Here is a 19,065-nt window from a genome sequence, read left to right on the forward strand (position 1 = left end):
ACGTATATTTTTAAACAATAATAACAAAGTCTTGTTCTACTAGGTGGGATCAAACGACGTCATTAAGCTCTATCACATGTCATATCTACACAGAAACCATTTACATGTAGATCTCGTTTGATTACCTCATGAATGGTCTTCTTAGGTCTTCTTCTTCTTTTCACCCATTATCCATCTTCCATCTCATCCACCCTCCTGACTGGGTGCTCTGCCGGTCTTCTTCTCACATGTCCAAACCACCTGAGACGCGATTCTACCATTTTTTCATAATAGGTACTATTCCAACTCTCTCTATTATATTTTCGTTCCTTATTCTATCCAATCGCATACGATCAATCATTCATCTCAACATCTTCATCTCTGTCACGCTTAACTTATGTTCGTGCTCTCTTTTGGATGTCCAACACTCTGTACCATAAAGTATGACCGATCTGATAGCAATATGATAAATTTTATCTTTTTAAGTTTTAAAAGTATTTTTTATCACATATAACATCAGATGCACTCCGTCATTTTGACCAATTTACTTGAATCGTATGATTTATATCTTACTCAATCTCTTTATTATCCTATATAATGCACCCACACTTTTAATTAATTAATAACTAATTAATAAACAAAAATAATAAATTCTCATAATTTTTTAACATTCTTCTTACCGAAAATAGTGTGGCGCATCACTCAGCAAATACCAATTGGCAACTGCACTACTGCACTTAGCCTCTTACCCATTCTAATTTTCAGGCTTCCACAGTCATCCCAACTGTTCTCCACTTCCAATCTAATTTCTTCTCCTAAATATTTCTTCTAGCCAAACTAATGGTACTATATAATATATATTTTATTTTTATATGTAGTACAACACTAAGTTCTTGAGAAATATACATCCGTGAGCCAAAAGACAAACAGAAGCACCTGGTTTGTTTGTCATTATCAAAATCAACTTAAAAATATTAATGAAATGAAGACTAAATTGGGTTGACTACTTGGCTAATTACTTGACCATGACTTCCAAATTTCAAATTAATTTGCTAATACTAAACTATTATATTCACACTAAGCACCCTTGTAAAGTTCTCCTGACCTTGATAATTTATTTTGCTTTGATTCAAAGCTTAAGCGAGTTTCCACCAATTTAAATCAATCAGTCTCAGCACAATTTGACCAAGTAGAATCATACATACCTATCTACAAGCTAGAAACCTAAGCCATCATCCGAAGAATATAATCAACTTCAAATCCATTAATTCTCCCATCATATCTTTATGCATATTCTAAACTATGACTACCCCGCAATATTATTCCCGAACACTTGTAGTCTTGATTATTATTATTATTATTGGGTACAGAAGAACAGAGGCTGATGAGCCAAGTGATAATATTAATAACTGTGACACAACCGTTATTGCCTCATGCGGAAACTACACGCTCCCTATTGAATTCCCGTTTTGGATGACCAGTGAAGGCAACAACACACGGTGCGGGTACCGAGGTTTCGAAATCAAGTGTAACAATCAGAAACAACCGTTGCTAAATCTCCCAGAATCCGGTGACTTCGTTGTAAACGGGATCGAGAATGATGAGCAAACAATTCTGATCAACGACCAAGAAAAGTGCCTCCCAAGAAGGATCATGCTCAACCGTGGATTCAGCCTCGCAGATTCCCCTTTCCAATTAGCCGACGGTTTCAGTTACCAGAATTACTCGTTTTACAGCTGTCCATACGACCCAACATCACCGCGCATGATAGAGTGCTTGGGATCCACGCGCAACAACCTCAGCTATTCCGTGTTGGCGGTGTTGTCGTCGCAAGTAACGCGTCAAAGGTTGTTGAATAATTCATCGTCGTGCCACTTTATTACATCGGCTTTGGCACCTGTTCCCAGTTATGTACGGTATGAAGTGTTTTGGATGAGTTACGATGTTAATATACGGTTACGGTGGAATGAACCTGATTGCACGTCTTGTATACAAAGTGGTGGACGCTGTGGCCTCCTACCGAATTCTAACGATGATCATGCTGCTTGTTATGATCTTCCACACCAAGGTCAAGGTACGATTTACATTTCTTTTTGTTCTTAAGTTAAAAAAAAAAATGAAGTTTAACCTCAGAAGTCTACAAATAACGTAAGCTAGGCTTCTTTATTCTGCTTTATTTTTTCTGGTCTTACGCAAGCTAAAATAGTGTAGCAAGTATCTTTATCTTTTAATAATTAATGGTTTTGGTTCAAGTCTTAAGAATGAAATACTCACTCTCTAATTTTCAAGTCCTGTGATTTTCTTTTGTTATATTTTTTAGAGTGAACTACCAAATTTGATATTTGAAAATTTTAGATTTTGACAAAAAAAATTACTGCAAAATATCATATATAAAATAATTTAAAAATATGATAAAAATAATTAGTAAATATTATTTTTTTATAAATAATAAAAAAATTATATTTAACAAATAATTTATTTATTTAATCTAAATTTTTGTATTAACATTTGAATAAATATTTAGAAGATAAATAAAAAAATCAAAATAAAATTTAATCTCTATTTTTTTTATTTTTTAAAAAATTCACAATAAAAATAAAAAAATTACTTGACATAAAATTACAAAATTTTAAAGATGAAAAGATTTTATTTTTCTAATAATACTTACAAAAAATTATATTAAAATATAATCTCTAAAAATTTTTTATAATATATATTTAATATCTTTTTTTCTCATTTTTAAATTTTTCGAGAACAAATTTAACATCTTTTAGAATTATTTTTGTCTGAATTTTCGATTATCATTTTGGTAATTCAATCTATTCTTTATCAACTATCTAATATTTGATAGGAATACTATCTATTATCACGAGAAATTGAGAATTGATGAGATTACTGTATTTATTGTGGCTCATGTACTTTAGCTTTTAATTTTTACTCTCAGTATGAAATTACATTAGTACATTACAGCTCCCTAATTAACTTTTTCTTCCGTTTCGGTTTTGGACAATGGTCAGGTCTTTCAAGGAAAGCCAGGTTTGGTCTAACCATAGGCGTGGGAATACCTGGAGTCATGGGCATCATTGGACTAATATGTTTATTGCAACGCAGAAAGATGAGGCGAGATCAGCGACAACAGTCATCAAGAACACAACCGGAATTTTCTATCATGATTGTCCCTCCCCCTCCAGCTGTCCTAATGGGCCTTGATGGGCCATCAATAGAAAGATATCCGAAAATTGAGGTTGGTGAGAATGGGCAATTGCCTAGGCCCAATGATACCATTTGCTCAATATGTCTCTCTGAATACAGTCCCAAAGAGGTGCTGAGGACCATAACAGAGTGCCAACACTATTTTCACGTTGATTGCATTGATGGGTGGCTGAAGATGAATGCTACTTGCCCTTTGTGTAGAAAATTGCCCGCAAGATCGAATTCCAATTACGACTCCTCTGTGCCTTTCCCTCCATCTTCCTCCTAATGTTTACTCATTCCAATCATTGTTCAATGATCAATGTATATTTTCCGACAAAAATACTGTTCTTTTTTATTGTCAATTAAAAAAAAATTATTCGATTTTTTTTTCTGTTCTAGCATTGACTTACGCTTGTGATGAAATAAACAGAGTTGAAAGTAAATTGATTTAATTTGTGATTTTTCTCTTTAATTTATTTAAATTAGGATAAAGTATTTTTTTGATATTTTTAAAATTCTTTAAAATTATTATTAATATTTAATTTGATTTAATTTTATGTTTAATATTTAAAATTAATTTTAATTTTATTTTTACAGTTAAATTTTTAATAGTTAACAATTATCAATTTTTTTTTAACAATTTTACCCTTTATATAATTTTAATGTCTAATTCTATTCTTAATTAAAATCACCAATAAATGGTTAATCTTAACCCTCTCCTCCCTCCAATCTAACACTGTCATTGTCATTAGTAGAATTGTCATTAGTAGAACACTCATCCATCCATCATCACCGTTAACTATCATTATTGTCATCATCATTAACATTTATTACAATACCCTAACCCCTACTGCGACTCTTTCTTCTCCTCTTTTAGGCTGTTTTTTTTTTTTTTTGTTATGGAAAGAAGCAACGTGATACACCATGAAATGGAAGGAATCCAAAAAATTGCACTACTATGGGTTTGAGATAAAACACAAGTTTCGTTTTGTAATTGTTTATTTTTTCTTTAATTTTGAAATACACCAAACCAAACGTAGCTTATGTTTTAGGTTTTCTATTTTTGTTTAATTTTGTTTTAGGCTAAACGCAGGTTGCGTTTTTTAAGCCAAAAAATTCAAAACTTTTTTAAAATCCACAAAACACAGGTTGCGTTTTGTTAGTATTAGAAACTTTTTCTTAAAAGTCCCAAAACGCAGGTTGCGTTTTGTACACAAAATAATATTTAAATCCACATCTTTGCCTATAAATATGAAGTCCAGTTTCATTCATCTTCATCTTCACTTCTCCTCTTATTCTTTCTTGCATAAAGTCCTTAGTAGGGTGTTTTTTGGCAGATAACTGTGTCAAAAAATAGAGTTAGTTGAGGCTGAAGTTATGGAAGGTGTTGCAAATTTGCGAGTATATTATAACGGTGAGGTTATAACAAACACACATGAAGGAGTGACTTTTGTTTGTGAATGTCCGTTGTCATTTGTTATTCCATGTACCATGAGTTTTGTCGAGTTGCAAAATGGTCTTTGTAATAACATTCAAAGTCACATTTTGAAAAGGGTGAGCAATCTTTTATACAGAAGTCCTGTGCAAGTATTTGGGGGGCTAATACAGTTTCAAATAAATAATGCCCATCACTGACGATGCCAGTATGCAGCAGATGTTGTATATTTATCAACAAACTCGATCTCACATGCCGATGTGATAGAGCTGTACGTTGAGTTTGAACAGTAGTCGGGGATGCGTACGGTCGACAACAAGGTCAATGTTGATGAGCTCGGAGATATCGATTGGGAAGAAAATAATAATGATAGCGAAGAGGAATTCGAAACTAACTATGAAGTCGATGACGAAAACGATGACGGAGAATTGGCAAGCAATCCGGTGGTGCAAAATGAAACGAATGCCATTGTAAGCTAACACCCGTTTGGTGTTCCGTCTTTTATGCGGACTCTAGATCTCAAAACCATTCATGCCTCAGAGTATGCGAATACAGGTATGTTATGATTATTAACTCAAGTTTCCTATAGTGCTTAATTTATTTGCCTTGTCTGATTGATGGTGGCGCGCATGTCGTAGGTGAAGGCAACGTTGCGGTGGAAGATAACGAGTTTAATGTCGGAATGGAATTTGGCTCGAGAGAGTCGGTGATATCTGCAATCAAAAGCTACACAATCTCTAGAGGAGTTGATTACACTGTGTATGAGTCTGAGCCGTAGACATTCTATGCGAAATGCAAGGGGTATGGTGCAAGGTGTGACTGGCTTATTCGAGCTAGCTTGATTCGAAAAAAAAGCTTGTTGGGAGATCAGGAGATACAATGGCAAGCACACGTGCACCATGGGCACGATTTCACAAGATCATACCAAGTTGGACTCAGATACAATTGCAAATGCCATTAGACTATTGGTCGAAGCAGACCCCTCGATAAAGGTGAAATCTGTTATTGCAGAAGTCCAAGGCAAGTTCAACTACACTGTGAGTTACCGCAAGGCTTGGTTGGCAAAGCAGAAAGCTATCGCAAAAATTTCCGGTGATCGGGAAGTTTCTTACCAGACTCTGCCAGTATGGTTGAAAGCAATGATAGTGAAGATGTCAAGGTCTCGTGTTCAAATTAAAACGCTCCCCGTTTACCGTGAGAGTGAAGAGGTTCAAGGTATAAGAGTTCTGTACCGAGTTTTTTGGAGCTTCTATCCGTGTATTATAGCATTCAGACACTGCAAGCCACTGGTGCAGGTTGATGGCACGCACTTGTATGAAAAATACAAAGGTGCACTTCTGATAGCGGTTGCACAAGATGGGAATCAAAACATTGTGCCAATTGCATTTTTGATTGTCGAGGGCGAGACAGCAGACGCATGGGAGTTTTTCCTAATCAATTTGCGGAGATATGTTGTTACCATTGATGGTGTGGGTATTATTTCTGACTGCCATACCTCCATCGACGCTGCAATAGCTCGCAGTAACGGTGCATGGTCACCACCAAGGGCGTGGCACATGTACTACATCAGGCACATCGGGTCCAACTTCTTAAGGAGGTTCAAGGCTCCATATTTGCATAAACTCGTGGTGAACATAGGTATTTCAACTCGCTGTTATGATTCTATTCATAGTAAATTTGTGGCATCTGCTTATGATTAAATGCTTTGTTCAACAGGCTATTCTAGGAGGAGCAAGAGTACAACAAAAATTACCAAAGGCTTAAAGAGCGGGGTGAGGCATATACACAATGGTGCGATGAGATCAGTGTTGAGAGATGGGTGTCGGCATTCGATGGTGATCATTGTTGGGGACATATGACGACAAATTTGGTAGAGTGCATAAATTCTTTCCTGAAGGGTGCACGCAACCTTCCTGTGACTGCCCTTGTCCTGTCAACTTTCTATCGGCTGAATGAGTTGTTTACTCAGAAAAGTACCGAGGCTCATGAGCGTCTCTGCAACGGATTCACGTATTCAGAATTTACAACAAAGAGAGTTGAAGAAAGCTTCCGACGTGCAGAAAATATTGTGGTCAACTGGTTCGAAAGGCGCAACGAGATGTTTGAGGTTTGCGAAATGCAAGATGGTACCATTTACACTATTAACCTTGCACAATGACACTGCAACTGTGGCTATTTCCAGGTCGAGCGACTTCTATGTCGCCACGTGCTTGCATGTTGCACCAACCAGCGTCTTGATTGGCAAGTGCACGTACACGATGTGTACAAGATGTCTAAAATTTGCAAGGTGTACAGAGGTGAGTTTGTTCCGATAGGTGACCCATCTACGTGGGATAGATACGAAGGAGCGAAGGTGATCGCCAACTGGACATTGAGGCACACGACGAAAGGAAGACCAAAGTCAACCTACTACTCGAATGAGATGGATTCGCGTGATATGCGTGGTCCTCGCCGGTGCACTATATGTGGACGCGAGGGACATAGCCGCAGCCGATGTCCTTAGCGCGCAGGTCCAAGCTCCGCTGGAGGTCATTAGTGGTTAAGCTTTTCAATGTAACTTTGTTATGACCTACTTCACAATTATATGTTACTTTTTTTGTAACCCCGTCATTTACTTTAACCTAGTTAACAATTTATAATAAATAAAGCTTTTAACCTCGTTATTTAATTTTTTAGAGAATAAAATTTCGAGCCAAACAGAGTTATACGAGAACAAAACTAAATATGTCAGAATAATAATACTGAACAGAAGTTTCTAAATATAATATACGACACTGAATACAAATCTAAATACAACACTGAATACAAGATCAACGGCAACAAACTACTTTCTCGGTGCCTTCTTCGAATACAAGGATGGGGTGTATTTGTCCGGAGGCGCAGTCTATGTCCGTAGGTTATATGGATGACCCTGAGACACACCGGCATCCATTCCACTACCAACGTCAAGACCACCGAAATATGTCATGCTCGCACCACCAGTGTCATACAAACCGGAGCCACCCATCCCCAGAGCACTCGCTCCACCAAGATCATACCAGTGCTGCAAGTAGTATCCCAAGTCTCCCTCTTCGTGCTGCGGGTACTCATTCAAATCAAACAACTGGTCGCGTGGTGGAACGGAAGGACCAGACGGATCTACATGACCCGTCGAATGATCAAAGTCGAAGTCACTAGCATGACCTGAAGTGGTGCGACGACCAGTAGACTGCTGAGATGTAGCAGGCCCTTCCTGCGGTGGCGTCGGAAATAGATAATCTGTATCCCTCAGGACCTGATCGAAGCTGATGGTGTCAAATCCACCCAACAGACTAAAGTGACCCTCAGCTGGAATTACCAGCTGTGGTAAGTAGTCCTCAGGTGCCTAAGGAGGCTGTGGTTCCGGTATATATGGTACCTCCCGCTGATATGCCGACCATTGCTGGGAATATGCCGGATCCTGAAACTGCTGCGCATATGCTGAATCCTGAAACTGCTGGGCATGTGTCGGATCCTGAAGCTGCTGCACATATGTCGGATCTTGAAACTGTTGAGCATATGACAGCATTTGATATTGGTGCTCGTATGCCGGGACCTGATAGTGGTGCTCATACACCGTAACCTAATTAACAATTAATTACAATTAATAATAATTAATGATAATAGATAAACCTAAACAATAATAATTACTTATAATTTAAAACGGTAAAATTAATAATAATACCTAAAACTGCTGCTCATGAGGCGGGACTTGCTGCTGAGGGCCAACTGGTTCTTCCTGTTACTGCTATGGTTCATCGGCGCCAGCCTCTTCACCTGCAACTCTATCTGACCATCGCAGGTGAATCCCATACTGTTGTGTATACCACTCGTAGTACACTAGGAGAGGATGAAAGTCAATAATCTCCTCTTCTAACTGCAATGTGTTATAGCGGTCAGATGTCCACCTGTTAACCTATTGACTGTAAATCTCTCTCCAATCAGGGTTCTATGCTCCTGTCAACCGCGTGCAATGATAACGACCAAGGTCAAACGCCGGGCCTGGTGGAAGCTGTTGTATCCCGAACTGTCGCCTAACTCAGTCTGTGGGGTGCCATTCTATGCACTTGAAGGACACTAGCGATGATTGGGTGGAGGACATAACCAACTGGCCAGCGAGGACATCTGGAACCCACACTCCCATATACGGCCGCCATATAAACTGCACATTAGTTACCAAGAGGCCTATTAGAAAAATTATTCTTCTAAATAAAAACATTGGACATTAATGGTTACAACTGTTACAACTTACATCATCAACTCCCATGTCGTCGAGTCCTTGCCTAAAATGCACAGTAGGCCTCCGTATATATCGTGTATGTCGACGCCAATAACTCCACCTAACAAAAAATAGAATAATAATATTAATAAGAATAACAAATTAATAATAATAATAATAATAATAATAATAATAATAATAATAATAATAAAACAATACCTTCGCGCAAGTGGAATACTGACGTCGCCGAGTTGATCGCGGGGTATAGGTGCAAAGAGCAGCATACGCTCCCACGCCCAAACAAAAAGCAGTATCGGTGGGCCGTCCATCTCTTTACAGTTGTATCGTGAAGCACGACACAACGATCTGTATAAGTGTGCCAGACTGGCTGCCCCCCAACTGTATCCTAAAATCCGGTGGAAATCCCAAAGTAGCGGTAGAAACTTCAAGTTCAATGAAGTGTTTGACTTATCCGGAAACACTACTATTCCGAGCACGCAGAAAATGTGCGCCCGGATGTACCTCTTAACAGACTTCTGAGTATCACAAGGCTCATGGTCTCTGCACCTCCGGACCCATGCGAGATTAACCTTCTCCAACATGTGATCTTGTGGACCGGGCTCCCAACCAAAACAGGGCATTGCATTTCTTCACCAAAAACTGGTGACTACTGTCTGATCTACCGGTAACAGCCTCCCCATTAATTGGGAGACCAAGAATATAGCTCACATCTTCCAATGTCACTGTCACTTCACCGATCGAAAGATGAAATGTGAGTCTCCGGCCTCCAGCGTTCTACCAAGGCACTCAGTAGTGTAGCATGACCTCTCATTTCGCCTACTTGCGAAACAAGTTGAAATCCAGTCAATGCTAGTGCCTCTGCTGCTACCTCGTTAAAAGTATTTGGCTGATTGAATTTTTTGGATAACAAATTCCTAATAACTTGCAATAAGTAAAATGATAATTATTAAATTCTAAATAATAAAAATAAATTATTAAAAAATGATCATAAATTATTAAAAAATAATAAATATTTATTTATTATTAAATAATAATAATAATACGGTAACTAAACAGCATTGTTATTATTATTATCTTAAGAAATTATTATTATAATAACAGTAACAACATTATAATAATAATAATAATAATAATAATAATAATAATAATAATAATAATAATAATATTTCATGACTACCGGTATCATAAAACACAACTATTATTCATCATAGACACAAGGTTCTAAAAACCGAATCGGTCATCGAACCACTTTAGGTACTGATTTATTGGTTCATAGGTTCAACCGGTTCGATCGTAGTTAAACCGAAAAAAACTATTTTATAATAAAATAATAAATAAAATATAAATAAGCACATAAAAATATAATTCTAGTCTAATCTAAACTTTAAAATATCATTTAAATTAAAAGTACTACATAAACCAAAATATTATAATCTCATTCAAATACAAATTCAAAAATCAAAAGTCAACAAACAAAACAACCAATCAAACATAACATAGCAGCATCAAAATGATCCAAGTTTGTCATCAATAATCAAAATCCTCCATAACTTGCTGCAGATTTGCGTCATTGATTTCATCACCTTCATTTCGACTACTTGGACCAGAAAAAGTAAGTGGTGCAGCATAAAATGTACTAGTACTACCACCACCACCACCTTGATCTAAATCAGCATCAATCTCATCTAAGAAAATATAACACATTATCAATAAATTAAAGATAAAAGCTATTGTAATTTATTGTCTGATCAATAAACTATAATACTCACCCAGCAAGTCTTCAATATTACTTGGAAGATCAGGTTCTTTTTCAACAACCTCTTCGTCACCCAAAAATCAACCTTATCAATAGTTTCAATATCGATCGGATCATATTGCGACTTTTGCTTTCTTTTTTTTCTTTCCTTCCTAACAAATTAAATACAATATATGATAAGCCTAGTAATTAGTATATTAGCTATACAAAATCTAATGATATGAAATGAAAGGATGAAATATATATTACCTTGAGGCTTTAGGCTTCAACGCTTCAACCGAACTCTATTGCTTTCTCTCAGAGCTCGACGGAGGTGACTGGTCGAAGTGGCTGAGTGCGCAATGGAGCTGAGTGCGCAACGGAGCTGACGGCATGACAGTGCTGACTGCGCGACGGAGCTGACGGCACGACAGACCCAACGGGGCGACGGTGCTGACGGCGCGACGGATCGTGAGGCGTTCAGGCGTTCTCTATGTCTCTCACTCTCTCTGACCCTTGATGAGAATGGAGCTGAAGTACTGAACTGTGAGTGTGGGACGTGAAAGTGTGAAACGAAAGTGCGAAGGGCAAAGGGAATTAGGGTTCACAAAATGCAAAACGGCAGCGTTTTGCTGCACAGCTAAAAAACCGGCTGGGTCCCAGTTTGGTTCGACTGATCGGTAACCAGCCGGTTCGTCGGTTCAACGCCGATTTTCTAATTTTGCGATTTTTTTTATTGTTCGAACCACTTTAGCGTCCGGTTCACGGTTCGACCGGCCGGTTCGAACCGATTTTCAAAACATTGCATAGACATGATAATAATAATAATACCGGTAGAATAAAACATAACTATTATTCATATAATAATAATAATAATAAATTTATTAGTTAAAAATATCAATAAAGAACATAAAAATAAATATATTTATTTATCGTAAACTTAAAAAAAATACTCACCAATTGAGGATGATTCAAATATTCAATAATGTGTTCTTCAGGTAAAGTAAAATTACGAATCATTTTTCCTTCTTCACTAAATAAAGCCCCAAACCTTCATTGATTCTTCTTCCTCATAAACTTACTCCCTTTCACCCTTACCACAAACCTTTTACTCTCAAAACTCACTCATAGCATGTAACATGAAAGGAAAACTGAAACTCTCATGGCTTGCGTTTTGATTTTATAGGCTGGCTCCACCACTCTCTTTTCCACGTGTCACACATGCAGGTGGGGAGACTGCCAAACGCAGGTTGTGTTTTGCTGTGCACCTGCCGAACGCATCTTACGTTTTGGAGCTTCGAGGTGTTGGCATGCAGGGGACACAAAGACAAATTTCGAAGCTGCATTCTCCTCCTATGCCAAACACAAACTGTGTTTTGCAGTGCATGCAGCCTTTTTGAAGTCACCTCAGTCAAAACGTAACCTGCGTTTTGCAGGTTACTGAATTCACTAGCTCCACATTTGTGGATTACTCATCATAATACAATATTGTTGCAGATCACGTTTTTAACTTTCATAAATAAATTAATTTCTGACTCTTTTATCCTCTCTTTTCTCGTTTTCTTCTATCACCACCATTATCTTTTTATCTCACGGGACCCTAACCGCCACAGCCACCAAGCTACAACTATCATTACCAACCTCTTCTTTCTTTATCTTCTTCCTTTTTAATACGGAATGTAACTCAAAATAAGATGAAAAATCAAAGAAAAAATTCATCTACTTCAATTTGATTTCCTGAAACAACCGTTAAAAAAATTACTCTACCTCTTTTATTTACATCCAAGTTTTTCAAAAAAACTTAAATAAAATTCCATTCATCAAAAAATTAATTTAAAAAAAGTAATAAAGAGTCTTTAAATAGACTCCTAGCAAATCAACCTAAGAATGAGCCAAATTTTTCTAGATATCTAATTTAAATTTAAATTTCTAAAGATAATTTAATTTAAATCAGATTTGATCTTTATTGAATTAGATCAGATTTGATTTAAATTTAAACATTCTAAAAATACTAGTAAACAAATCAGAACTAAATTAAATCTTCTAACAAATCCTAACAACAAAACAAACTAAATATAGACTAAAAAGTTCTCTTGAACACGTATCATTATCCCCGTCTGCAAAAAAATTTGTCCTCAAATCTTGTTTAATCACTTTTGAAAAATAGTCCATCAACTGAGTTCACTGTGCATTCATTTTGTTCAAAACCACTTAAATTATCAACTGCAAAACAAATTGCACTTTGTCGTATGTCGAATACTTGAGACATGTTCCTTGTAGCTGCTCACTATAGGATAAAATTTGTTGTCTTTCACTCCTTCCATCCACATTAATTCCTTCAAAATTCACCAATATATCTGCAAAAATTTTAAAATCTAACATGTAAATACTAGGCAATTCATTGTTAGATATATGAGAAATTGAAGACTCTTTGAAAGTCATAGACACTAATGCACTATTGTCTAAACTATAACTTTCAAGATTTCTCTCACAAATGTGTTTATTTCTCTCCGTTTCTTTTTCTCTCAATGACTCTTTTCTCTCACTATTCTCTACTTTTTTTCTCAAAATTATCCTCTCTTTCACTCAAACATTGATTCTTTTCACTGAAATACGCACTCTTTTTTTTTCAGTCTCTTCTTTTCTCAAATTTATTTTCTCTCTTATTTTTTAAATTGCTCACATCCCAATGACCTCTTTGAGAACTATTGCACCTTTGGTTCCTCTAAGTACTGATCTCCATCTACAATAACATACTCAACAAATTCTTCCATCACTGCTTGTGAAGTAGAATTAAAGAAAGGATCAGAAGAAGTTTGCTTATGTCGATTTATAAAATTCTTCTTAAAATCTGCAATAGTGAATTTTGTCGTATCTTCAAACTTTGCTCCTTTAAAATTCTGTGTAGAATTAGAGTCTGAAGAGTGCCAAGTTATCATAAATTGTTGTTGCGCCTCCACCTCAATTGTCAAATGGATTAAATTCTCCATTGTTGCATAATAATAAAGTTTGACCTTATCTGCGATTTCTTTGTTTAATCCAATAAGAAATTTTCCCATAAAAACTTTAGGACCCTTGTTAACGTTAGCTTCGCACATTAAATACAGCAACTCCTTGTGGTACTCTTTTACTGATCTTGAACTTTGTTTCAACTGACAAAACTTTTTAAAAAACTTATTGTGATATAATGATAGCACACGTTGATTCCTCATGATGTATGATGATAGTACTTGAATTAGGTCACTCATGTTTGTACTTATATAATTGGCTTTTATCCTCAATTGAACTCAACACTCTTACATTTATCACTCTTGAAAACCCTGAAATCTGATACCAAATGATACAGAACGTAATTCAGGGTAAGATGAAAAATTAAAGAAAGAAACTCCTCTACCTCAATTTGATTTTCTGATACAACAATTAAGGGAATCATTCTACCTCTCCCTTTCACATCCAAGTTTCTCAAAAAAATTTTCATTCATCAAAACATTAATTCAGAAAGAGTAACAATGAGTCCTTAAATAAACTCCTAACAGATCAACCTAAGAATGAGCCAAATCTTTCTAGATATCTAATTTAAATTTAAATCTCTAAAGATAATTTAATTTAAATAAGATTTGATCTTTATTAGTTTAGATAAGATTTGATTTAAATTTAAATTTTCTAAAAGTACTATTAAACAAATTAGAACTAATTTAAATCTTTTAACAAATCTTAACAACAAAATAAATTAAACATAGATTAAGAAATTTTCTTAAACACGTATCATCTTCAAACAACAACAACAATAACGACGATTATTTGACTATCACTACCAACTAGATCTAGCTTATTACAACTTATAGATCTCAAATCATGGAGGTTAGTGACGAATTGTAAAGGTGAGTGTGGGTTGATGGTGACGCAGCTATGGTGGGGGTGAGGACAGACGGGAGTGGAGAAGATTGCAGTGGATTGGAGATGAAAAGACATGTATGATGATGATGATAATGTGGGGTTAATAATAGTTTAGATGGATACCGATGATAGTTGCGGTGGTGGGGTGGGCTAATAGAAGAATAAAGAGTAAGGTTAGGATTAGGATGAATTTGGATTATAGATGAAGTTGGAAAGAGAATATTTAACTAATTATTGATTATTAAAAATTTAATGATAATAATCGATTTACTAATTCGCCTAATAATAATGTGACATGTAAGCGTTTTTTTAAAAAGATGTTTTAAGTGTCTTTTTGAAAATATTCGCTTTTTAGCATCGCAATCACAATTTTGATTTAGTTTTTAAAATTTTTTGATATTATAATTTTAAATGAATCAATCGATTTTACAAAAATTTGTATTAGGTTTGATAATTTTATGATTTAAATTTGTTATAATTTTATATTTTACGTATTTAATTTACTTTTTTTAATTTCACACAAAAGTAGAATATCTATTTTCTCTATCTTGTTTTTAGTCTATTTAAATAAGTTTTGGGGTTCAAATTCTGTCTTGTATATACAACAATTCATTAAGCAGTGATAAATTTTTAAATAGAACTCAAATCGATTTAATCCTTAAGCTGCTAGACTAAGAAATATAAAAAAATAAATTAGTGCACAAATTTTGTCTTTCCTTAGCTGTCTTACCTTATAGTGCAAAAAAGAACAAAAGCGACCAAATATAGAGATTATTAGTGAATACTTAACCAGTAGTGTTCTTCATAGACATTTTTGTTCCTCTACAAATTAAATATCGCAACCCTAAATATCGGATTTCCTTTTTCTACGTTATGATCCGTCTTTTATATTCAAATGTTAGTGCCTTGTTTTGTCCATTGTCGGAAGCAAATTAGCATGGTCATACATAAGTCCATATTTGTTTACATAAGAAAAAAAAAGGACATAAATTAGTATTGGACGATTAAAACTAAGATTCTAGCACATCTAGGACTACCCGACCACGCGGCACAAGAACATGGCTTCTTGGACAACACGAAACTCATGTCCCATGTTGTATTAGTATAACACATACATACATATAATGTAATCATAGCTTTGGGGTTAGTTGATCATTGGTCCAATGGCTAACTTGCTAATAACTTTGTTCTTAATTTCCATTTTTGAATTCTTGTTTCTTTCTAACGCAACAAGAAGCAAAACCACTTCACCAGCTTGTGGAAGCAGATATTGTGGAAGCTCTGAAGTAGCTATTGAGTTCCCTTTCCATTTGACACAGGATCATACTAGCTTTGTTGAAGGAGATGCACGATGCGGGTACCAAGGTTTTGAAGTTTCGTGTAACCAAAGGAATTTGATGATTAGTCTCCCAAATGGAGGAGGAGAATTCATCGTCAAAAACATCTCTCTAGAGCACCAATATATTTGGGTCAACGACCCTAATGAGTGTTTTGCTAAACGGTTCTTGCAGGGCAAGGATCTCATCAAAGATTCACCCTTCCTATGGGGCCTTCCAAATTCAAATAGAGTGATGTTTTACAATTGCAACGAATTAGCAGGAATTGATGTTGATCCACAACTACGTCTTCCTTGCCTGAGTGACGATGAGAAGCATTATTATTCTGTTATAGTTTTGTCAGAGTCAGATATTGAGAATGAGAATTATTATAGTTCAAGGTGTAGGAATATTGGGTCTGCTTTGTTTCCCGTTAAGGATGTTTCAGAAGATGATTCTTCAATATCATCACGGCAAATAAGAGATGAACTTGTTCATTTTGATATGAAGTTGCAATGGTTTAGGCCTAGTTGTTATTGTAAGGAGGATCAACACTGTGGCTTCATACCAAATACTGATTTTGACGTTGTTTGTTACAACCACAAAAATCAAGAACAAGGTAATACATTGTTAACTCAATCTTCATCTCAATACCGGATCCTTTAATTTCCTTAGATTATATAATAAATTGTTCTGACATGAAAATATGGAGTTAGTGCAGATATGTTACTTGAACTTGACAGCGGTTATTCCAATAATAATGGTAATGGGCACATGCAAGCACTTTCCGGTACTAGTAAGTATTTAACTATATATGATAAACAAAAGTAACATGTAGATGTAAAAGTTCAGCCACCAAATAAATTATTATGTATTTGTAATATAAATAAATATATATAAATTTATTTTTAATGTATATTTTATATTTTAATATATATTATATATGGACGATTAATATTTGTGTACATACGTCGTAGCATGATTATATTATGAGTAAAATTCTTTTTTGGTTTCTGTCCGTTCTCAATTTAGATAACTCACCTCTTAATACGATAAGAAAATAACAATTCAGTTCTTAACGTTCTTTTTTGTTAGATTCATAAATCCTTCAATGAGATTCTCCTATAAAAAGTGGCAGAAAATGTTTATACATGACATTAACTTATATGATCTGATTTTTACCTGTTTTATATGAATGATAATCATTTGATTGAAATTATTCTATACAATCATCAAAACAACTCTACAAAATAATAACCATTTGATTGAGATATTATTTTGATGATTATGTAGGAGCTAAACACAAAAATATTTTTTCATTTTTTTTATCATGAAAGAATAAGAGCTCATATAGCTAATAAAAAAAAGAAAGATCAGGCGTGAATTATTATTTTCCAATAATTAAAGTGTGATCGAGTTGTCTAAATTAAAAAATAGGGGCCGAAAAGGGATTTTAGTAGTGTTTTACTCTTATATTATAAATTCCATAATTGATATTGGAGTTGGGCGTATGCAGGTGGAAGTCCTCCAAGTTATTATTATGGTGAAAATGAAGAGAGCAAGTTTGCTATAGCATTGGGAACGCTAGGTATATTAATATTATTATTTTATGTAGCATTTCATATAACTAAGGAGATGAGAGAAGAAAGGTTACGACAGAGAATCATGGAGACCCAACATGCGCGAGCAAGGAGAATGTTGTTAAGCCAACAGCGACAGCTAGGAGAGCTACGCAGATTAAGAATGATGGAATCATCATCAATCATCAGTGAGAGGTACCCTGCCACCAGCGATGAGAATTCAACAATAATAATAGAGTTAGAACAATGTCCAGTTATCCAGCTAGGTGACAGTGGACAATTGCCAACAATGTTAATGGACAACGTTTGCTCTATATGTCTTAGTGAGTACGAGGCTAAAGAAACATTAAGGAGCATGCCACAGTGTAATCACTTTTTTCATTCTCATTGTATTGATGCCTGGCTCAAGATGAATGCTACTTGTCCCTTGTGCCGAAAATTGCCAATATGAATGCTGCTTGTTCCTCCGGATCATTAATTTAGAGAACCATAAAAAATGAACTTGAATTATTTTCGCGATGATTTTTCAAATTTTTGTCATCAACACTTAGGCACATATTTAAGGTGTAATATATTAAGAGGTAACATATTTAGCCATTTAATTAACCAAAATTTCAGTTGTATCTTCTTAAGTCTTAAATCCTAATCAAGCAAACATTTAATTTTTTTCACTTGGGTATTAACACATTCATTCATTCATTTTAATCAAGGAAGAGCCTTTATGGGCCTAACATTGAGAAACTTCGAAAGAGAATTGTTCGAGATAGTGGGCGGTTACTTAACCCACATGATCTTTTTTTTGACTCAAAAAAAAAAAAATACTCCACACGACTTCACCAAAAATAACCACATGCTATGGAACACAAATACAAAACACGACATGGCATATCTCTCCCTTTCCAGCTCAAAAATTTTGGGTTCAAATCTTACCGAATATAACTGAAGAGAAAATATTTGGTAAGTGTTTAAGGATTTGTGTGGATGTGTTGTGTGATACTTTAAATTGAGAATTGTTCAATCTATCTGATAAAAAAAACATGACATGATATAGAACTATATTTTTTTTACAAGAGATATGAATCTGGTATATACATAAAATATAAAATATTTTTTAAATAAATTATAATAATATTTTATTATTTCATTCATATTAAAATATAAATGATATATTTTAATTATTTTTATATTTTTTTAATTATATAAAATATTTAAAATAGTTTTTATGTTAATAAATAATAATATATATTCTTTTTAAATTTATTTTAAGAATATAAATTAAGAATAAAATTAGACACGACTCACACATAATGGTATTTAATTGTGTTCAAGTGTGTTTGAAAAAGTATTTTATATTTTTAATTAAAACACTGTGTCCGAGGAGTGTCGATGAATATCATATTCAAAATATGTTCAACATGTGAAAATGATAATTCAACAAAATGTCTGTGTTTTCATAAACCACATTAGGGGTGCACATGGGGCCGAATAAAGTCGGATTTGCTTTAATCGAGACCCGATCCTAAATAATGACCAGGTCTATTTTTGATATTTTTACCTGTCTCTAACTCGGTGAAATCACAATACTTTCGAGCCACACTAAAACCGGGTCTAGACGGGATGAAGTTCGGATCTTGACAAATTTTATGTCAAAAAATTATGATGCACTTATT

At 34.9% G+C, this 19,065-nt stretch overlaps 3 protein-coding genes across 3 annotated transcripts; all 3 read left to right on the top strand.

The window, feature by feature from the left end:
* The first annotated feature begins 1,076 nt into the window (after positions 1 to 1,076).
* LOC130982051 (RING-H2 finger protein ATL20-like) lies at positions 1,077 to 3,600 on the top strand. Its single transcript, XM_057905896.1, has 2 exons — positions 1,077 to 2,053; positions 2,997 to 3,600. Exons 1-2 carry the CDS (start codon positions 1,282 to 1,284, stop codon positions 3,458 to 3,460), a joined length of 1,236 nt encoding a protein of 411 aa, XP_057761879.1. The 5' UTR covers positions 1,077 to 1,281; the 3' UTR covers positions 3,461 to 3,600.
* Positions 3,601 to 5,508: 1,908 nt separating this feature from the next.
* Positions 5,509 to 7,112, top strand: LOC130980512 (uncharacterized). The gene is made up of 3 exons (XM_057904183.1): positions 5,509 to 6,237; positions 6,336 to 6,716; positions 6,792 to 7,112. The coding sequence occupies exons 1-3, from the start codon at positions 5,509 to 5,511 to the stop codon at positions 7,110 to 7,112; spliced, it is 1,431 nt and encodes a 476-aa protein (XP_057760166.1).
* Positions 7,113 to 15,662: 8,550 nt separating this feature from the next.
* On the top strand, positions 15,663 to 17,846 carry LOC130980513 (RING-H2 finger protein ATL22-like). Its single transcript, XM_057904184.1, has 3 exons — positions 15,663 to 16,434; positions 16,537 to 16,611; positions 17,332 to 17,846. Exons 1-3 carry the CDS (start codon positions 15,663 to 15,665, stop codon positions 17,844 to 17,846), a joined length of 1,362 nt encoding a protein of 453 aa, XP_057760167.1.
* Positions 17,847 to 19,065: the final 1,219 nt, after the last annotated feature.

Source organism: Arachis stenosperma, chromosome 5 (assembly GCF_014773155.1).
Source record: "Arachis stenosperma cultivar V10309 chromosome 5, arast.V10309.gnm1.PFL2, whole genome shotgun sequence".
NCBI classification, from domain to species: domain Eukaryota; kingdom Viridiplantae; phylum Streptophyta; class Magnoliopsida; order Fabales; family Fabaceae; genus Arachis; species Arachis stenosperma.

Coding starts and splice junctions, on each gene's coding strand:
- LOC130982051 (XM_057905896.1), top strand. CDS start 1,282: ATGACTACCCCGCAATATTATTCCCGAACACTTGTAGTCTTGATTATT. Junction 2,054..2,996: donor TCTTCCACACCAAGGTCAAG/GTACGATTTACA, acceptor GACAATGGTCAG/GTCTTTCAAGGAAAGCCAGG.
- LOC130980512 (XM_057904183.1), top strand. CDS start 5,509: ATGGGCACGATTTCACAAGATCATACCAAGTTGGACTCAGATACAATT. Junction 6,238..6,335: donor CATATTTGCATAAACTCGTG/GTGAACATAGGT, acceptor AGGCTATTCTAG/GAGGAGCAAGAGTACAACAA. Junction 6,717..6,791: donor GGCGCAACGAGATGTTTGAG/GTTTGCGAAATG, acceptor GGCTATTTCCAG/GTCGAGCGACTTCTATGTCG.
- LOC130980513 (XM_057904184.1), top strand. CDS start 15,663: ATGGCTAACTTGCTAATAACTTTGTTCTTAATTTCCATTTTTGAATTC. Junction 16,435..16,536: donor CCACAAAAATCAAGAACAAG/GTAATACATTGT, acceptor GAGTTAGTGCAG/ATATGTTACTTGAACTTGAC. Junction 16,612..17,331: donor GCAAGCACTTTCCGGTACTA/GTAAGTATTTAA, acceptor GGGCGTATGCAG/GTGGAAGTCCTCCAAGTTAT.